Genomic DNA, 22,494 nt, shown 5'->3' on the forward strand with positions numbered 1-22,494 from the left:
AAGTCATTGTATAAAATTAAATCTGTATGAGCATTGTATTTGCCTATGTAATTTCACCCCCTTTTGCCAAATGAAATGTACCCTTGTTTTATTTCCTACCATATGTGTAAATCTGCTTTGTGTCGATTGCAAATATTGTTGAAATCATGTAAACCTGTTTTTATTGCTATTTGTGAGTGTATAATATATGCCCAACCTGTAAAAATCCCGCTGGGATTGACAGTATCTGAAATAAATAAATAAATAAATATATTCAAACAGTAATGATTTACTTTTCCGCAAAGAACACTAGGAACAATACAACTGGACAAACTGAAATCTAATCTTGAACAACTTTCGCATGTTTTGTATAGATATTACACTTGTCCAGGTAGTCCTTGCAAAACAAATAATGAGAAATGCCAAGCATAATTTTTTTTATGAATCAACTTTATTAATGCACACACGTCACAGACCGAGTTCCAGCTGCAGACCTTAGAAACTTTACAACCCTTAATGAAACAAGATGAAACGCCATCCAAGCACTACAGTGCAAACGCATATATGTATATATATATATATGTATGTATAGACATTTATATATATATATACGCTCATAAAACGAGTGCCATTCATAACCAACCAGAATTTTGATCTTATGGGCTGTACACTCACATACACATACCTCCACGGTGCATCACACAACCATTCACAACTTGTTACTATGGCCATTCGGTGCACAGTGCCAAGAAGATACAGCAACGCGGCCTACAGAGCTTGTAGCTTGCACTGATAGAAGAAAAAGTAAACAGACACTATCGTGGAGCTAGCTGTACCACTTCACAGAAAGCAAAGACTGTTCTTCAAAGAAAAGTTTGATTATGAAAACGGCACTACTAAAAGCACTCAAGTTAAAATGCACTTCACTGTACATGTTAAAATTCTTCCACGCCTTTAAGCAAATTCAGATCGAATCATTAATAAACTTGTAAAGCTTGAACAGACTTTTCACACCGTCTCAAACAGAGAATCTGATCACTTGCTGCAAGCACACCTGGTATCCATCCACAATAGTGGTCTTGCAGTGACTTCAAAGGAAACGGTCACAATTAACAAACTTTTGACTCCCGCAGAGGCCACCTCAGTCAGGCAGCCACAAACAAGTGCGTGAACAAGGGAGCAAAGTCCCACCCACCCTTCTTTTTAAAACTCCCAAAAAAAGAGTGCCAGGACGGTAAGAGTTGAACCGCCATTCTCGTTGACTTCTGCACGCACTTAGAAGCGCGAGTGAACCTGCCTTGCTCCACGGCACGGAAGACGAGCACAGACAGGCGCACATGTTCACGGCAGTGGCCAATGATGCCTGCCATAAATACTCCTTGCGGTAGCCAACAATGACTAAAGAGGTACTTTGACAGCTCATCTCCACTGCAAAGCAGATAAACAAAGGTTGAAGAGAGCAAAAAGTGAAATCTTGTGCTACGTACGAACTGGGCATGTGCTCAGGAGAAACCCCAGGGACAGTTCTTACTTTTCATTATGGCCATATTTTAAACTAGTGTAGTTATTTGCAAATAAAACCTAGTTTCATTGCTTCGTTGCTTTCAACATGCACATTGTCCTGTGTACAACGGGCCCAGGTCAGCTGTGCCAGTACATTCAGTGACGTCTCTACCCTCTAGGCACATATGTAGGCAGCATTTGTAAAATATAGATGGACAGATAAATAGTATGAGTACGATAACATTTGGTCGATGCAGAGAACAGCTCATTTAAAAGTCCACTTCCGAGAGCACACATCTTGTTTTTCATATACAAACACCTGTGTTTGACCTCTGTGTTCATGCTGTTTGATGTAGAAAAATACAGTAGCTGAAGAGGGTACTAAGAATATTAAAAAGCTGAGCTTTACGATTTAGTTTTCTAAAACTGGACTAGCGAATACAGAAGTCAACGAGATGGCTGCAATCTAATGCAAATCTGTTACACTGCACAAGCCCCTTAAAGAACCAACAGTGATAACAATCCTTTTTAGCAAGTGTGTTAACGTAACCTGCACAAAATAAACTCCTGCCAGTGCGTATAGCTGTTAACAATGCTGCCATTGAAATACTCACTGAACAACAGCCAGCTAAAGAGAGTTTTGGTCGCTAGGTCAGGCTTGAGCGATTTCATGTGCGACGAACTCTCACCCAGCGCCCACCCCCTTTCAAAGCACCTTCGACACACCACAATATGTGGCATAGTATTCTCCCATTCACATTTTATCACGTCTGTGGTCGGCAGTAATGCTGCAGGATGAGGCGAGCTATGACTGAGCTGAGAAATGGTTTCGGACAAACAGGCTACGAAGCAATCGTGAAACAGAAGGGCCTTACAGGGCATTTCACACAGATATTTCTGAGGAGCAAATTGGTACACCTTTATGATGTAACTAGTAGCACTGCAAGGACAAAGGAAAGTGACAACAGAGCAGTTATTACCCATCGTCCTTGTCTTTGACAAAGCAGTGTCATTACACGCTGCAGTAACACAACACATTCCTATGTCACACACACAGCACTTAAGTAACAGCGTTAAGCACAGCTGCTACATAATGGGCAAGACTGCAACATAGCAGGGCCGTGCGGCACGCGAGACCCGCAGTACCTGCCTTCATCCCTGTCCTTACTGGACCGTTAATTACATCATAAACTGTACTGTCTTCCTTCAATGTGTTTTCTTTTATGTGTCCCCACCCAAATGGCTATACAACAGGCTGCGACACCGAGCACCATGGCTGGCCAGAATCTGTATGAAGACAGCAGCAATGGCACTGGCCGTAGACCTTTGGCTTCGGGCTTCAGCGAAGCCTTTAGGTTAAATGCCTTATCACTGTGCGATGCTTCGTCAAACTGCACTTTGAAAGCTCACACTCTTGGCTACCGGCCATTACAGACCAGCCCAGAACTGGTTGTGGGGAGCTTCAGAAGGTCACATAGAAATGCTGGTCTCTGTCTCTCCACTAGCTTAAGCTCCAATGGCATGCACCTTGAGATGACAGCATGACATCTAACGTGGACAGGGCAGAGTGGCAGGACCAGGCAGGTCAGAAAGAACAGAACCGACGAGAAATGCTTTTTACAAAGATTCGCACGAGCATGCTTACACAAGTAGACACACACGCACACATGTTGATTACAAAAGAGCTTGGGTAAAAGACAAATGTCGTCCCTGTTTCGAAAAAGAAAAAGAAAGGAGAAAAACGAAGGAACTGGGAACCCGGGAAAGCGTGAGAATGGCCTGGAGATTCACGAAACTAGAAAAGAGATCAGTTTCTTTCACTCCCCAGAGTGAAACCACATTCAAAAAATATTTACTATATATATATATATATATATATTCATTATATGCATGTGTAAATAAAACCAGCTCTTCTGAGCTAAAGGACAAAAAAAAAAGGGGGGGGGGGGCAATCTGAGAGAAGGCCATCTCCAACAGCATCCTCAGAAGGCCAAGTTGAACATGATAAAACATAGAACAATAAAACTAGAATGCTCCAAATAAGTAGTTTACATGGAATGGTTCGATGTGATTACTCTGTGATACACCACTAGGATAGCTGTCACAACAGACGATGGCAGCACAGCAATAAAGTCAATGTCTTCAATATGCGAAAGTACAGCAGTGTCCTGGAACAACAACAATGCGGAAGAAAAAGAAAGCAGTAGCACAGTCCAACATTAATGTGTGTAGTCTGCCTTCGAGAACATGCGCGGATTCGCAGTGAGAAGTGCTGCAAAAATGGGAAAAAAAAGAAAAACAGTGGAACCTGCACTCGGCCACGTTTATACAAGAGCGGTGTCTCTCCACACTTGTGCTCAGAGTGCTGGCAACGTGTCAAGTGTGCCCCCACATCCGTGAATAAACCAAACGCACTCCACGGCACATAGATGGCGCACACCTCCGATCCCTGAAGACAAAGGCAACTTAGTGATCCTGGTAATAAATGAACAAGCAATTACAACAACACTAGTCCAGTGAAGCTACTGAGTTGTTCAAACAATTCAATCATGGCAATGTGAGACAAGAACTGATGTCTGCACAGAAGTGAAACAAGACTGGCTCACTCAAAATGCTTCACTACACGAACATATTAGCTGTGCACAACAAAAGCAGCACATTGTGCAACTTTTAAAATAAAATAATAAAAGAAAAACCGATGACAGAAATGAAATGGAGTTTTACACTTCCTTCACAACTAAAATGGTGAGCGAGTGGTCAAACACCGAACAGCCAAAAAAGGCAACTTCGGAGAAGTCCTGTCTGTTCTTCACTTCAGCTCCTAGCTGCAGTAGTGATCACGCTGACCTGCGTGGGCACTCCAGACACCGCCAGGGGGCAGCGCACGTCCCACTCCATGACAGGGGAGTCAGCCTCCCGGCGTCAGACCATGCTGTCTTTGGCAATGCTGGACTTGGAACCCTTCAGTGCATGGTTCTTGTCAGCAGGCTCAAATTTCAGGTCATGTTTGCCATCCTTAAGCCTGGGATATAGGAAGAACAGAAAGCCACTGCTTTAAGCCCATGGGTCTCTCGCGCACAACAGGGGTTGTGTATGCCATACACCAACTTGGCCAAGAACAAAAACGGCATCTATTAGGAGAGACCAGTGCTAAACATGGACGAGCAATACTCATTCAGTGCTCAGTGACATTGTTTTGTTTTCCTTTTGTGCCGTGTCTTCAAATTGGCTGTTAAACTCACTGAGCCTCAAACCAACTAGCTCAGGTGAGCACTGTTCTAGTACTCATTTCTCGCAGACTTCTCATTTGCTGGAAAGGAACAGCACTTTTCTCAGCGCCTGCAATGCTGGGTGCAACTCTACCTAAAGAAAGACATGCATGACTGAAAGTGCTGGAAATGCCTGCGCCTGAGTTGTTCCCTAACCTTTGGTGTCTCTTAAAAATCTACTGCAGTTAAATACAAGAGGTCTACCAGTGGACTCTTGCTCATACAGGGTCAGAAATAGGTATAAAAATTTTCACCTGATTAGCCTCCTTGCAGGATAAGCTTGTGGTAACACTCCATATGATTGCGATATAGCAGAGATTCTTCTATTCAACCCTTTGAGGGTCAAAGATATAAAGATACGGCGCTGCAAACGAAGTCCAAAATGGTCGATGCCGTATATTTACGGCGCCATCTGTACGCCATCTGCATCTGTATTTACGGCGCCCACCCCATCTGTAACGTGTGCCAAATTCCTAACATTTTCTTTTCTTTCATGTGCTGCCACAATGTGGGAATACTGGAAATTTTTTTCGAGCGCCTCCCTCTCTCGGTTTTTGTTGCATGGTTTGTTTTAGCGCTACTTCCCTCCCGCACGTCTCTATAGTACCGCTCACGCATTGGCGCAGGCAGGTGGCGGTTTGGGTTCTGTTCCGCTGGTGGTTTCGGCTTCTTGTGCTTGCAAAACTCGTGGCTATCTCGTTACTAATTGCTCAAAGGGCGACCGCTTCTTTCTCGCTTCTTTGGTGCTCACGGGGGCGCGCGCATAGGAAGGATGCCGCAGTGCATGCGTTTCCGTTGCTTTTTTTTTTTTAGGACTCTTTAAAACTAATTGCCTCTGGTTGGCGATAAGTTGAAGATTAATGGAAGTTTGTCACACGTTTTGCTTTTTTGACGGGCACACAACCACAGTTTTCTTGAGTGCGTGCACCTACGCAGTTCGATTACGCTATGGATGTACATATTAGTGTAAGAGCAGGAATATTTGAGTCTTGCGAAATATTCTCTTGTGCGAATTTTCAAAGCCATGCATGCCATAGCCATGCATGAAATTTTCAATTCTTAGAAGTTTATTTCCTTTTTTATTGTTGTTATTCATGAATGAAGAGTACATATATACCAACACAAAATATTTTTTTCTCACTTTATGGTCAACCTGGACAAATTATGGTAATTTTTTTTCGAAATAACTTCCCAAGAACTGGAATCTGCAATAAAAAAACATCGACCCTCAAAGGGTTAAGCTTCACGAGTCTCTCTCTCTCTGTGCGAGTGTGTGCGTGTTATACAGTGCAAAAAAAAAAAAAAAAAAAAAAAAATTACCCTCTGGGGTCTTACGTACCAAAACAACAACCTGATCATGAAGCACGCTGCAGTGGGGGACTGTATTAATTTCAACTACCTGGGCTTCGTGTGGTACATGGCCATTTTTGTATTTCGTCCCTATTACACAAGCGTACAAGTGAATACAAGTTTCATCACTCTATCCAAGACTAGAAACATAGTTCGGAGGATGTATTTTTTTTTAACACTTCTCGTAGGGGACAGTGCCAAAAAGACAGCACAGAGGAAAAAAGAGAGGACGGAAAGCGCGTGTCGTAGCTTCCTTTGCGACTAGCTCACTGCTGCTCCACATTTTATTTAACCCATAACTCTCATAACCCATAACCCGTCTGTGGCACATTCAGAGTTCAGAGTTTACAGCATTCACGTCCCACACCAATCATCCAAGACTGTACACTCTCACATTGTGTTTGCTAGCATACAGAACGAGTGAATTCTCACAAGGGCGACAAGGATATGAAACATTAAAAAATGTAAGTTTTATACAGGCCAACTGCAACAAAATTTAACTTGTGCTAAATTGGCTATAAATGCATATTGCACACTCTCAACGTAATTTTGGCAAAGCCACAAGGCTGGTAGTTGTCCAATTTTCTTATTAACAGCCTTTAATTAGCGCCTAAGCAGACAATGTGAGCGCCTGGCAGTGAGCGGTAGTGATGCAGATGTAGGGAAAGTCCCAGAACTGTACACGAGTGACAATTCCTCTGTCGTACCTAGGCACCTGGGCTTTTTCTGGCTTGATCGGTGTCTCTCTGTGTGCTTTCTCATTGCATGCATTATTGCAGCCGTTGCAAGAATGCGAATGTGTTGCGTGGCCTTCGGGTGCTCAAACACGTATGCGAGTTAGAGCGACGGCTGTGCAGTACACAACGCCGTGCCAAGGAAGGCGGGACACATCCTCGCTGTCCCAGCTTTCAAGGTGCAAACGTGCACCGCAAAGCAGCAGGCAAATGCAACGTGATCCAGCCAATGCGCACGAAGCATGTAAAGAGCACTTGATGAAGCTACACATGCTACATTTCGCGAGTACAGTCACTTATCCGTGCAAGATCTGCTAGTCAAATGCTTTCTCGGGATGACTATAAGTACACTCAGTTCTGTGGAGTCTGTGTTCATTCTACGCATTCCATAAATGAGATCATCGAAAATGTCAACAAATGCATTCACACAGCCTTCACAGTACATGTTCATTAGAGCCTACTTGCACTGCTACTTTTTATTTATCACCAGTAAAGTGGTAAAAAAGAACAAAAATAAGAATTGGTAGACTCAACTGTAGCTGGCATCTACGTAACGTAAAGCAGTGAGCGAAGCACTGAAGCACACGATGCCAACATGCGCAAAGCTGGCGGGGGCCGAATGGCCCAAGACGTGCTTTGTTGTTTTGGCTGGATCAGCCGCCATCATGCACGAAAAGCAAATGTAAGTTGTATTTAGTGGCAATATTCTCAAACGATCATCTCTGGCGGTGCATCATCTCCGAGACATTTCGCATGTCTACATCGCATGTGTCACAGTAGACTCATGGCCGATCTGGAGTGCGCAACGCACGAGAAGCGTGTTTCGGACCATTCTTGGTGAATCGAAGCCCTTCTGACACAGCACAAAAAATGCTGTCAGCAGGAATGAACCACGTACTGCATTTGTCACAAGGATGAACACGACGCAGTGGCCACGGTGTAGATGTGGGGGCAAACGATGCCGCCAAAGCGAAACAGGTGAAAATTTACGCTCACTTTTTGCTCAGCTTCAGCTGCATCTTATCCTTTCTTACAGATAGCGGTAATTGCCTGGTTAGTCTACGAGTTGCTAAGATGCCTTCGCTTGGTCACCTCAATGCGCTCTTTGTCTTCGAGTGGAGGCAGAACACATCGAGGCTCTGCTCATTGACTGTAGACAGCCAGATACAGAGAGCCAGCTTGGCTTGGAAAAGAATGCTGCCCATTAAAAGAACATTGTGGGCGTGCAATGGTGACGGAATCGCGTACGAAGCAGCTAGCAGTATTACTAGCTTTGAATAACAGACATGCAGGACCTGTTCCTTGATACATAGGGATGGTACAATCAAAGAAAGCAGATGATGCGTGTGCTGTTTGTTTATATTCTATGTCGTGCAATGCTCCTGGTGAGTGGCAATGGAATTTTTTTTTTTCAGTTTCGGTGTTAAAAAAGATTGCTTCTTGCGAGTGTATAGTAAAGCATCCACTGGTATTTCAAGTGTGACACGTTGCACAGCGGCTACTGTGTCCAAATTATCTGACACTGGGCTTATTACGTGGTCAAAATTTCATTGCAGTTGACCTTAACTGTGGTTTAAGTTCTTTAAACCACAAAGAAAATGTGCTGTTCTTGTTCATATTACGAAACATAGTGCTGAAATACAGAGAGAAAGAAGTTCTGCGATACTAATAACGTGTGATGCATGTAAAGGAAGACCAAGTTTGCCTGTAACTTGCGGGCCTGCCAAATGCTGCTATTTTGGTTCCATCGACAAGCTGTAATTTATGTGCTACCATGTGCTACAACCAGCTGTGACGTCAGTGTCACCAGATAAGGCTGACAAGCTGACAGCTGTCGCAGAAGTGGCAAGGCTTATTTGTATATGGCCCAAAACAAGCATAAAACTTTATCCAAAGAATCTTAAAAATTCAGCTGGTTTGATTCAGAAATGCATCACGGGTCATATTTAAAGGGGAAAGCTGAGTTGGTTCGTAGAAAATATAGAGGAATGAAGCTAGCAGACATGCGCCTAGGCTTGCGCAAATATTCGTCTGAATTTCGTGCTATTTGATATTCGAGTTTTCAAGGTATTCAAAACGAACAAATATACATATTTTTCAGAATCTAAGTGCCACCTCCAATTAGAATATCCCAAAAAGAGGAGCGGGGGGGGGGGGGGGGGGGGGGGGGGGGGGGTGAGAGAAACTAAAATAAAAAACACAGCACATATAACCCGCAAGAATAACTATACAAATGCCAAAATCTTCACACGAACAATCTCCGTTCGCGGATGTACGAATCGCCCAGGTCACATTTTCGGCCAGCCATACTGTTCCTACAGCTGAAAACTGTGCCCCAAGATGAATAAACGGCAGTGCAACATGTGTTGCCATGAAGTCGCACCTTAAAGGGCAACCCCGACGATTTTTCGAGGTCAACAGATCTGAATGAAATTTACCAAGTGTGTTCTTCTGCAAGTTTCCGTTATTTTTTGAAAACATCAGGCTTAAGAGTTGCACAGACTTTTTTTACAAATTAATTTTGTTCATTCCGTTGTACCACTTCCTTTGCCTGCACCTCAGCTACTGGCCACATTGTGTTATGATGTAAAAGGTGGTATACACAGAGCATGCTGGGAATGCATGGCAGATGACAGGGCCAAGGAGTGAGCTAGTAATAGTGAGCTGGTGTTTGGTACGAGATATTGCTGTCATGGAAAGTTACGGTCTGTGTGGATGGGCAAGAGATTGGAAGCAAATGGTGTTGCGTTGTTGGCTGCACAAACTGCAGCACTTGCCATTTGTGCACACAGTTTGATCCGACGTCATTCATGTTCAGTTGAGGTTAAGCCTATCACAATCGCCAAGTTCATGCATCTACTACTGGCGGAACTAAGCGATTGACCTTGACCTGAAGATAATTAACCCATTAGGATGAAGAAAACTGTTTCTGCAGTTCAGTTTTGATCATACGGATTTGAAATAAGCCATTCTTCATTTTGTACAGTGCAGACGCAAAAAGCTAGAAGTGATGACACGGCGTGCCATCAACATCCGTATGTTGCTGTTCTCGAAGGCGGCCAGTCACACTTGCCGGCACTTCCCTAAATTAAATGCGTCTACGTAGATGGGTCTGTTTTTACGTATTGTTAATGCTAACTCATTTAGCTTCCAAGGTGCACTGTTCCCTCATATCCCAAATGTGCAGCAAGCGAAGGCCCCTTTGATACAGCAGCGTAAACAACTGCCTAGTTCAGCTGCCAATGGCGTGAATAATGGCACTGGCATTTCCCCGAGAAAACTACGCTTTCTCTGAATGATCGCACATGCCAAGTCCTAATCTATGTTTACTTAACACATTAATTGTGTGCGTGAAGAGAATACGAAGAATGATAAGTAGGCAGCATAACAACGCTCCCGTACTCGCTGTTTTCTAAGGTGTGTGGTAGCTAATATCTGTGTGGCTCAGATAGATGCAACAATGCTTACACACACGAAATCTGCCTGTTTTGACATGTTCTGACATTAGTTGAGGTCACCAATGAGCAGCTAGCATTATATCTCAAGCAAACGACAAACAGTCGCTGTACCTGCCAATGTGAACAAATGCACCGATCAGTGTTTTGGACTGTCAGTGGTGTTCTTGAGGGACACAATGCAGAAAGTGATGCTCCACATCTTAACAGTGAGTATGCAAACCTCTTCCCTGAGAAGGGGTAAAACACCTAAAATAGCAAGCAGCATATATAAAATCAGTGATTACTACTCTTGATCTTCATGTTGCAACACGATATGTCATGCATGGGCACTGGCTCTAGTGGTGGCGAGTCAAATGAGAACAACGATTTGTGGCTATTGAATTCATCAGAATCATAGCTGTCACTGTTTGACAGATCTGACGAGCTGGTGCAGCTGACATTGTTACTCGAAGGTCCGGCGCGTTCTTGAATCAGCGGAGTGTCTGCTCTTCGTTGGCTTTGTTCGCCCCTTGGGCCAGACCGACGTGCCTTGCATGCTTCTCCGCTGGTGTACCTCTCATAACGGCACACGAAGAGGTTCGCTTGGCTGCTTCGCGAGGTTTCAATTTCTTCTCAGTGATATTTTTGCTTATTTAAAATAATTTTCACATTTGTAGAACAATTTTACTATCAGACGTGCGACGGAGGGTTGTCGGGAACCTAAATATTTTATCACCTTGACATAGTAAGCTAAATCGCCGGAGTTCCCCTTTAAGTCTAAATTCATATACAACTCTCGGCCAATTTTACAGTTAAAATATTGAAATTTTTGGTGTGTGTTATACGCACAAAAATATGGCAAATATTTAAACATAATCTACAGCTTCAGTTTTGGTGAGCAAGTTACATCGCACAGTTGATAGCCAAGATCAGGCAAAGACAGATACGTTTACAGTCACTGGTTTCTGCACCTTCTTGATTAATCAAACATATTATCCGCAGCAATCCTACTGCTTCCTAGGAACCGTAAGGCTGCTGCGAGTATATTCACGTCGATGGGGCACTAGACTGTAACTTTGTTGACCGACACCCAGCAAAACAATGCTGGTTAGGCCCCACAGCCAAGGCAGGCATGGCGGTGGACGGCAAACCGTTGTGGGAAGTTTGCCGCTCATGGGTGATCTGGCCCCACACCATTCGTGCAGGCTGAATGAGGACTGCAAAAGTGGCAGGGGGCCTACCAAGTTCGCCTGTGCACTTGTAAAAGCTGAATTTACGCAATGTGGCATAAACTACCGGTGTCGCGCACCCAAAGTTGCACTTCACAGCATTGTGATGATGCACAATATGTGAAATGCACAAATGTGAAATACTCCCGCTGCCTAAACTAGCACAAACTTTAATATAGACAAGCATAAAAGTGAGCAAGAGCCTGTTAACAAATATTGTGTGTTGCTTTAGTTGTAAGAAATGTTGCATTTTTTTTTTTATTTGCTAGCTTCTGGCACTTATGTCAAAAGTTCTATACAAGTCTCACAACTATTCAAGCTATTCGGTTCAAAATTATTTGACTCCAATTACTATTCACTCTGACTTCATTTCGAACAAAAAAAAAAAAATTGATATTCACACAAGTCTAGTCGCATGCCACCTGCTTTCACCTTTGACGAAGTACTTATTCAGATCTCAGTTTCTTTTCCAAGGCTGCATGCATCTCTTGGCCATTGATTACGCACAACAATTGCTTGTAGGAAGCAAAAAAACAATGTCAAGCACAGGAATCCATGATGGGATGTGAAGAGATTTTGAAGGTAATTTAAGAAAAATAATAATATGAACAAAAAAGGAAATATGTTGCATCCCACTGCTTCAAAATGCTTAAACCATGACAGCACTTTCACTACGAAATGTTTCGTAGAATAACGCTGGCCAAAAAGGGTCCCGTGACCATCACAGTAAAGCATTTTCATGCGAGAGTGGTGTAGGTTGTTTTGAACACACCTGCACCTGCAATTTTAAGAAGCACAGCAGAACCTCATTTATATATTTGAGAAAAAAAAGCACTAGAAGATGCGTACCAACTGGGAAAATGTAACACCCGAAGCGACTAAAAAATTCGGCAGATGCAACTGCAGTTGATATTTATGTAATGCGAAGCGTTGCATTAATAGTGTCAGCATGAGATGCCAATGTGCTGCGCTGAGGTGGTCGTGCCCGAGCGGACCGAGATGCGTTGTCGTTTTTGCACCTTCGGCATGCTTACGCTCCTCAAATTCGGCCTGGGTCAGCAGGTTTTTCAGGCGGGGCATTTTCGTGGAAAATTATGATGTGCCCACTCAGTGAAAATCGTGCCACGAGACGTTTACTACCAAGTGGCCCGAGACCCACTTTGTTGTTTAATTACCTGTTGGGTGACGGGAACCCAAATGAAATCTAGATAATGGGGAGACGCGAGAATACGATGTCGCCAGAGCAAAACATGACGCTCACTTCACACTGATTAAAGGCATGCCATATCCTTCCAACGGCACTATGCCACATGCCCTGTGGAACAGATAGGTGAAGATGGAACAGAGAGAGTTGGCAACGGCCTGCGAGGCCGTTCGGTTAAAGGGAAGCTGAAAGGTTTTCCAGAAAAAAATTAGTGAAGAGCAGTACGCCGTGGTTTTCAACCCTCTGAATTCGAATATCGCATCGAAATTGAGTGAAAGAAAGCACAAGCATATTTTATATCGACGAAAAGTGCAGCTGCAGACACGCCCAGCTCGCGCGCCTCGTTTCCGCCTGTGATTGGTCGGGCGCCTCGTGACGTCAACAATGGTGTTCGTCCGGACCGACTGCTGCCGCTACACACGAAGCACGGTGCAAAGTAGTTTGGTGGTGTTTTGCTAAGACTGTCATGGAAATTTTCAAGAGCTTGCGTTTCTCTGAGGAGTTCGGCGTTAAGTCCAAACTCTACGAGAGCGATTTTGCGCGCGACGGTGACGGGCGACGGCTTCGAGCGACAAAACGGGCCGTCGCTTGAACAAATCCCTCGGTGTTGTCGCTCGATCGCTCGTTTCTAGAAATCTAGAACTCGTCGCCCGGAAATGCTATGAGCGACTAGCCAATTGTGCGAAGCCGAAACTGGATGTACATAACTCAAATACTGCTGTTTGTCGCACAGAACGAGCAAACTATTGAATTTTACACCTGCAAGAATAAGAACCTAGTGCAAGACCTTAAGAAATATTTTATGCTCCTTCTTCAGTAAAATAAATCCACTTAAATTGATAAAGCTTGCGTCACGCTAGTTTCAGCGCGTATATTGCTGCTCTCATACCGGGAAGTCATCGCTCGCGTGGAGTTCGGCTTGCAGACGACGAGTGAACGCGACAGCCATCGCCTTGCTTGTAGCGCTGTCGCTGTCGCGTGCAAGATCACTTGTAAGGGGTTTATACTTGTACATACTACACGTACGTACATACTTGTACATACTACATGTACGAGCCGATTGCGACGAGCCGGCCTCTCCAAGAAGCAAAAAATGCTGGTGCAAGCACTGCTTTCCACGTGAACCAAAGCGAAGTGTTAGCATCTCCTTGTGTTGGAAATGTTCTTTGGCGAGTATGTTTTTTGCTAAGCTGCATTCAGCGTTCCAGTGAGTACGTTTCCGGGCAAACAACTGTAGTGTTCTGTTCCTGCATGCCTCCTCGTAGAACGTAAGCGGTGATGCGATCTTCAGCATTTGTGCGCTGCCCCAAAGCTGTCGGCAATCTACACAAACGGTTTAAACGCGGGAAAAGTTTACCGGCTGTTGTAGCACGTGTAGTATAGAACTTCCATCAGCGCGCCATCTGCACGCTACTCGTAACCGGCGAATTCCGTCGGCTACGTGAGATGGTCGGTTTCTTATGTGTGCGAGAGAAGGGGGAGTGCAGTGTCTTGGCGTGAGCAGGCTTTCCAACACATGCAAACTTTACGCTTGCACTGCGTTATGGTAGCTGCATGCAGGCTGTTTCACAACACACGTGCGAATAGAAAATTCGCGGCGCTTGGCGATGAAACCTGCGTCAAGGGTGGGCGATAAACATGCACCTTCCGTTCAGCGTGCTAACTATTCTTTTTTTTAGGAGAACCCAAAGCACCCATTATTGATAAACTCCGGTAGTAATCGTCACGAAAGTGGTTAGAGCACAACACTTGTTCTTGAGCGCTTGAAGTTGTTGCGAAGCAGATTAGGACGGCACGCACGCAGAAATAAGCCCGGTCAGGCACGGTCGCGGAGACTGCGAAGGAGCGGAACACCAGTGTTGACGTCACTAAGTCGCGGTTTCCGGTCTCCGCTCGCATTGTCAGCGTCAGCAGCAGCGCGCGGCGCTCGACGGGGGGTGGAACTACAGCGCAATTTTAACCAACGATTGCGTCGCTCCAAGGTGAAAAATCCCCCCCAAAATTTTACCTTCATGGTTTATAAGGTTCTTGCATCCGTATATGAGCGTCTTATTGAATTCGACAGACTCTTCAGCTACCCTTTAAGTCAGGTTAGGAAGAGGAAACAGTGCTTGCCAGCACTTTTGCTTAGGCAAAATGCACAACAAACAGGTCACGATAGCCCGTGAAGACTTTCTGAAAGAGTTCCATGGCGTGATCAGCAGCCATAAATTGCACGTTGCGTTCAACGATGAACGCAGAAAAATGCATTCAGCTCGAGTAATATTGAGACCCATCAACTGGCAGCAGTACCCTCCAAGCTTCTCGTCTGAGTCCACCATTTTTGCCAGGACTGTTTTTTCGCATCCATGCAGATGCAATGGAATGTCCCGGTGACCAGGGTGCGAAGTGTTGACATCCAAGCAGCACAAGCTACGGAATGCCTACCTTTAGCCTTTGTGTGACTTCTTGATGAATGGACATTCGGCCAAATAGGAGAGGATAAATGTTTGAAAGTACTTCTACCCGGCATCGCTTAAACTGTTTGTACGGGATCGTGTGCCACAGGTTTGGCTGAAACGCACAGAATAAAGAAACAATAGGGCTAGCACAGGCGAGCACCTACGTTTCCGCGAACGATTGTTGGTTTCGTATTTGGGTACAGGGCAACGAATTCAGTGTTGCCAACATAGCATTAGAAATAGGCGAGATGCAGCCGTGAGTTTTGAATATAAAAATCATAAAGATCTACATGTCTATACAGTAATCATAAAGATGTGCAGATAATCGGGCACCTTACAACAAAATCGTCTGCGCGTGCCTCGTGCCTTTTCTTGTTCACATGGATTTTCGTGGCTGTGTTATCCGCTTAACATATTAACCAGCAAAGAAGCGTAACGGTATTGGTTCACTTATTGCAGCCTCAATTGCCACCAGGATATCTTACAAAACAGGATTGCGTCAATGGGGTTCTGCTGCATTAAGTGTCACTTATGAAAAGGTTTATTTGGCGAGGAGAACTGCAAAAGGCTGCCACAGATATAGAGAAAGTCCAGAGGATGGTATCAAAGATGTGCTGGTGCTTGCCATGAGCTTTGGGGCAAGCAGGACAGTTGGCTGTCCTCACTAACATGTGTCCTATAAGTGCACCGAGCACAAATGCCACAAACTCAGCTGGCGTAGGTTTAGTTCTAGGTATACGTGGAGACAAGTGTTCCGGTTCAGTTCTACTTGTCCACAATAGCGCTTGCCAGATATTTTTTCCCTACACCCAACCCACCTACCCAGGCACTTTTCTGCTCTAGAAGCTGCAGAGACTCTTGCTCATGCAGCTTGTCTAAAGGAGTGAGGCGGCAATGTGCTGAACACTCAAAAGAGTGCAGACACAATGGTAACTCCTTTCTTTTCTTTTTTCATCATTTAAAAGTGTAACACAGTTATTGAGCAACAGGCAGCCATTTGGGGGCAAATAGAAAAAAAAGAAAAGCTCGTCAAGTGCTCCACGAATCAAAGGACAGGTTCAAAGTGCACCAGCTGACCTCCTCACAGAGGAATGCATCGGAGAAACAAAAGAATTCAGCGTAAAAGTAAAGATGGTAGATGGATTGCAAAGGAATGAGGCAACAAACGAAGCCATGGCCAAGCTTCAGCACATGCAGCTTTCAAACCCGAGCACGCACAGTAAAAGCCATTCAATGTGCTGTGAAGGAAAGCCTCGGCTAGCTTCAGGTGCACAGATAAAAATTGGGCTGAATTACTTTTTCCCCCATTTCTTTGTAGGGGGGGGGAGGGAGAGGGGGCAAGCTCGTGTATTGCAGCTCTTGAGCATTGCTAATAATTTCAAGGATGCAAGACAACATTGTGACTGCCTTAAGGGCTTTGCATATCGCAGCTGAGAACTACCCGCAGTCATCTAGAGACCTTCTTTCGCAATTAAATCCAGTCATTTATCCACTGCTAACAATGCTAGAAACTTGGCTTATCAGTAGCTGGCAGCCTCATTGTGGTAACTTGTCATTCTTACTGCATGTTGTGCCGTGTCACCTTGTGGTTTTTGGTGCTAACCAAGCATCAGAAGTAATCCACAAGACATAAAAAAAAACATTTGCAAGCTACTTTCTTGGAACATTTATGCCAAGAGCATAACTCTGCTTGTTCAATGCTTGTACACAGTAAGATAATGTTACCCCTTATTACAGCAAAACCAGATTATCAGAAATCTCACTTCATTTAAAGATTTAGAGCTTCACATCCTGCGCAGTGTAGGTGACTTTAGGAGCCAGCTATGCTAAGTGGTAAGCACAGATAATATGTGGAAGTGCTTTATTAAACCATTATGGATCACTGCTGCCAAGCCTTGGCCAATATTGTCATGACAAAGAATGATGTGTTGCCACTACACTGATGTAAAGCCACTAGCATGAGTTATGGCTGTGATATGAGAAAAGCTAAAATCTGAAACAGTGTCCAGACTTTCTGTCCTTGATTAGAAGCACCTGAAGCAACCTAAAGGCAACAAAGTGCGAGGAGAAAGAAAAAGAAAGTATGAAAAAAAAACTGGAACTGGCCAGCCTGGTAGAGGTGGTGCCTACCCTTTGGTGTCAATCATGGGAGTGTCTTCGGCAGCATCTCGCGTCTTCTCATCGGGTGTGCTCAACAACTCCTTGCTGATTATTTTAAAAGAAAAGGAAAAAAAGGAAAAAAAAGAGGAGGAAAGAAAAAATAGAAAAGAAGAAAGTGTCATGAGCAGGGAGAAAAAAAATTCAAACGTCAGTTCCAAACAAATAAAATACAGGCAGAAATGAGAATGCAAGGACACAAAAGCCAACAGCAGTCGGCCAAGTCTCAGAGCTGCACATACATGCTAATTAAGCACAAGGACACACACATACAAAAAAAAAAAAAAGATGACTGCATGGGCAAGAAGCATCTACCAGCAAGACTACCGCTGCACAATGCATGCTCTACAATGTCATCTTTCATGTAATAGGCAGAAAAAAAAATTTTCACACAACAACATCGTTTCAGCATACAAACAGCCACTGATGTGGTAACTATCCCGAGTTTTCACTTGCTAACAGGAATTTTACTTACCATTGAATTCTTTCTGACCATTCCTTTGTACAGGCGATCAAGAAGACAAGACCGAAACAACATTTATGTTGGTAGCTGCCGATTGATTTTTTTTTTATGCTAGCACCAATAAACAACAGGAACAGCATGCACAGGTGAAGATTCTAAGCACTTGTCAATGAAAGCAGGCACGTACAGTGCTTATCATAGTTACATGTTTTTTGGTCAGCACAGCAGTGACCACAAACTAAGTTGAGCAAAAGCCGCAAACAACCTGCACAGTTGAGGCCCACATGTCATGCAAGTAATACAAACTGTAGCACCAGCGGCAGCCACGCCACTTTGTGGGCAGTTGCAATTTTCAACAGCCGGCAAGTAAACTTGCATGGCTGTAAGCAAGTAATACAGTTTCTAGATGACCACAGTGAAGTCACAGGTAGAGATAGCCACTTCAGTTCAGTCAATAAAATACGCTTATAAGTGGCACCAGACAATGATAAGGAAAGAAGACACAAAGACAACCGCAAGTCAGCTTATGGTTGTCTCAATCAAAAGCATGCAAACGAAAAAAGCCTCGGCCAGAAGCCAATGCACTGACAATGGGATTTGTCTTCTTCATGGCAGCCTAACGAAGAAACTAAATATTGGTACTTTACGCAGGAATCATCATCATAAGCTTATTTTCATCATCACTGCTGGACGAAGGCCTCTCCCTGCAATATCCAATTACCCTGCCCTGCGCCAACCGATTCCAACTAGCACCCACAAATTTCCTAATTTCGTCGCACCACCTAGTCTTCTGCCGTCCTATGCTGCACTTCCCTTCTCTTGGTACCCATTGTCACCCTAATGGCCCAACGGTTACCTAATCTGTGCATTACATGACCTGCACAGCACCATTTTTTTTCTCTTAATATCAATTAGAATATCTGCTATACCTCTTTGCTCTCCGATCCAAACTGCTCTCTTTCTGTCTCTAAAAGTTATGCCTATCAATCTTCGTTCCATTGCTCTTTGCGCGGTCCTTAACTTGTTCTCAAGCTTCTTTGTCGGTCTCCAAGTCTCTGCCCCATATGTCAGCACCGATAAAATGCACTGATTGCGTACCTTCCTTTTCAATGATAATGGTAAGCTTCCAGTCAGGAGCTCACGATGTCTGCCGTATGCAATCCAACCCATTTTTATTCTTTGAATTTCCTTCACATGATCAGGGTTCCCTGCGATTAATTGACATAGGTAAATGTGCTCCTTCACAGACTCTACAAGCTGACTTGCGATTCTGAACTCTTGTTCCCTTGCCCTGTTATTCATCATTATCTTTGTCTTCTGCATATTCATCTTCAACCCCCCTCTTACAATCTCTCTGTTGAGGTCCTCAATCATTTGTTGTAACTCGTCCCCAGTGTTGCTGAACAAGACAATGTCATCTGCAAATGGAAGGTTGCTGAGATATTCGTCGTTAATCCTTACTACTAAGCATTCCCAGTGTAATAGTTTGAATACTTCTTCCGAGCACACAGCGAATAGCACTGAGGAGATTGTGTCTGCTTGTCTGACGCCTGTATTTATATGTATCTTCCTACTTTTCTTGTGGAAAATTAAGGTAGCTGTGGAATTTCTGTAGATACTTTCCAAAATATCTACGTAAGCTTCCTGAACTCTTTGATTACGTAATGCCTCTATGACTGCTGGTATCTCTACTGAATCAAATGCATTTTCGTAATATATGAAAGCCATATACAGAGGCTTATTGTACTCTGCGGATTTCTCGATTATCTGATTAATGACATCGATGTGATCCATTGTAGAGTATCCCTTCCTCAAGCTAGCCTGTTCTCTTGGTTGACAAAAGTCCAGTGTTGCCCTTATTTTATTGCAGATTATTTTGGTAAATATTTTATATAATACTGGGCGTAAGCTAACGGGCCTATAATTTTCCAATTCTTTAACGTGTCCCTTTTTGTGGATTAGTATAATGTTTGCATTCTTCCAGTTTCCTGGGATTCTGGAAGTCGATAGACACTTCGTATAGAGAGCCGCCATTTTTTCTAGCATTATGTCTCCTCCATGTTTGATTAAATAGACTTATTCCGTCTTCTCCTGCCGCTTTTCCCCCGTTTCATGCCTTGCAAGGCCCTTCTGACCTCATCTCTAGTTATAGGAGGAGTTTCTGTATCCTGTTCATTATAGTTCCGAATGGGTACTCCTGAGTCCTCTGGGTACTGTACAAGTCAGTATAGGATTCTTCCGCTGCTTTTATTATACCTTCTAGATTGCTGATGATATTACCCTCCTTATCCTTCAGTGCATACATCTTGGTTTGTCCTATGCCAAGTTTCCTTCTCACTGATTTCAGGCTGTGTCCATTTTTTATGGCTTCTTCAGTCTATCTCACGTTATAGTTTTGAATATCACTTATTTTCATTTTGTTGATCAGTTTTAACAGTTCCGCGAATTCTATCTTATCTCTTGAGTTGGACACCATTTTTTGTCGTTTATTTATTAGGTCCTTTGTTACTTGGGAGAGCTTGCCTACTGGTTGCCTTGGTGCCTTGCCTCCCACTCCAGTTGCTGCCTCTGAAGTCAGCCTCGTTATAGTTTCATTCATTAGCTCTATGTCATCATCATCATCTCTCTGTTTTAAGGCTGCATATTTGTTTGCAAGTACCAGCCTAAATTTGTTCGCTTTTACCCTTACTGCCTCTAAGTTGACCTGTTTCTTCTTGACCAATTTTACTCTTTCTCTGTCCAAATTGAGGTGAATCCTAGCCCTCACTAACCAATAATCACTGCACTTTACCCTACCTATCACTTCTACATCCTGCACTATGCTGGGATCAGCAGAAAGTATGAAATCCATTTCATTTCTTGTTTCACCATTAGGGCTTTCCCAGGTCCACTTTCTGTTGCTATGTTTCCTGAAAGAGGTGTTCATTATTCTCAGCCTTATTCCTTTCTGCAAATTCTACCAACATCTCTCCTCTAGCGTTTCTAGAATCGACACCGTAGTTGCCAATTGCCTGTTCACCTGCCTGCTTTTTTTCCCGCTTTTGCATTGAAGTCACCCATCACTATTACCCATCACAACCTGGGGTTCTTTTACGAGTACCTAAATCGAAGTGTATGAGCATTTTTGCATTTTGCTCTCACCAAAATGCAGCTGCTGCAGCTGGGATCGAAACCACTACCTCCCGCTTAGCTGCGCAATGCCACAGCAACTGGGCCACGAAGGCCCAACAAAGACAAGTTTCATTGTGCAAATATTGGCTTCCATCCGGGACGTTTGCACTGCCAGTCAGTTCAAGTCTCTGCATTCCTAGAATCTTTGAGCATTTTTGGTGGTCGCCTGCCTCTCATGTCGTTTGTATTTTCTGGCGCCATATGCAAGCTATAGCAAACCAACTACCCCAGTTGCATGTTCTTACTGCTAAAATACAGAAGCTATGTTTTTTCAACACCACAGAGATGTGTAAACAGTGCCATTCGGCTTGGCAAGAAATTTTCTATGGGGCAAATGGTCATGCAACCTGGGTTCACTGCAAAAAACATCTACTGCAGGTTTTGTTGCTCAGTTTGGTGCAAATGTGATGTCATTTTGCCACTTGCACTAAGAATGCAAACAGTACACCTGCCACTGCTGAGGCAAGGCAAATGCAATTTCAACATAGGCGGTTCGTGGATTGATCTACAAAGGCAGTCACCACTGATCATCCTGTTAAAGAAAAAAATAATAATAAACAAGCAAATAGACTCAGATTTGAGTTTAGTTGCAATGAATGAAACACAATGACAAGAACTGGTGTTGCCTTGTGACACAAAGCAAAGTCGGGGCAAGAATACCTAGAAACCATCAAAGAGATGGGCTTGAATTAAAGGGGCTCCCACCACCAATAACCGATGTGAGAGGAAATATTTAAGCACACCAGAACACCAACATGTATGCAGATGCAAGATGCGTCTATCAGAATGTAGGAGGACCAAACAGAAAAATAAAGAGGGGTACCCAACACCGTTCTCAGAAATAGATTTGGCACTGCCCAATGGAGAGAGAGATAAGGAAAGAGATGCCATGCAAAAATGTATCAGACCAACTCGGCTTTCCTTTCACTGAGTGATGAAAATGCCCAAGTGAACACTGCTTTCAGAGTGGCCTTTCAAGTGAACATTTGAGCTTAGGCCTCTGCACCACTAAGAACTGGCTGGCCTAGCCACTATAAATATTTACTATGCCCAAGGAAAATAAGGATTAACTTGCACATTAGTTCCAAGGATACGTTTCTAGAATGTGTCTGCAATATTATCCCCAGAAAGCAGCAAAAAGGTTAACCAACAAAAGACCGGTGTGATGCATCTTGTCATCTTCAGTTAGTAGAGCCAAACAAGAGCCGAGCTCGAAACCTGCACCAAACCAGGAGAACAGTGGATGGTCGCTTGTCATCTTGAGTTAGTAGCGCTGAAGAGAGCCTGGTAACGTAAAACCACACCAAAAGACGCCCGAGCTTTGGCAAAATGGTGGGAAGACAGGATTGAGCGGTCTTACTCAGTGGAAATTGACTTCTCAGCCTTCGGCTTTGTCTTCCCTCCATCAGGTTCGGTCACTGTGGGAGGGCTGCAGCGATGGAGGTACAATGCTTAACCACAGTTCGGATGAACAAGGTAAGGGGGGGGGGTGAAAATCACTTTTTTGTGGACTCCCAGCTGCATGTCAAATGAGAATAAAAATGACATCCAAGAATG

The 22,494-nt window shown here is 43.9% G+C and overlaps 1 protein-coding gene across 4 annotated transcripts in view; it reads right to left on the minus strand.

Annotated features, from left to right (window-relative positions):
- Positions 1-411: 411 nt before the first annotated feature.
- LOC142583405 (fasciclin-2-like) overlaps positions 412-22,494 on the minus strand; it is a 183,285-nt gene continuing 161,202 nt past the window's right edge. For 2 of the 4 annotated variants that reach the window (XM_075693855.1, XM_075693856.1), the window contains 3 exons: positions 22,298-22,366; positions 17,277-17,351; positions 412-4,504 (listed from right to left, as the gene is read on the minus strand). In XM_075693855.1, the coding sequence (XP_075549970.1) occupies positions 4,405-4,504; positions 17,277-17,351; positions 22,298-22,366 (244 nt within the window). In that variant the 3' untranslated portion in view covers positions 412-4,404. The remainder of the gene's footprint in view (positions 4,505-17,276; positions 17,352-22,297; positions 22,367-22,494) is intronic. The other 2 variants (XM_075693858.1, XM_075693859.1) reach the window with 2 other exon arrangements.

The sequence above is a fragment of the Dermacentor variabilis genome, chromosome 5 (genome assembly GCF_050947875.1).
Source record: "Dermacentor variabilis isolate Ectoservices chromosome 5, ASM5094787v1, whole genome shotgun sequence".
In the NCBI taxonomy this organism is placed as follows: Eukaryota; Metazoa; Arthropoda; class Arachnida; order Ixodida; family Ixodidae; genus Dermacentor; species Dermacentor variabilis.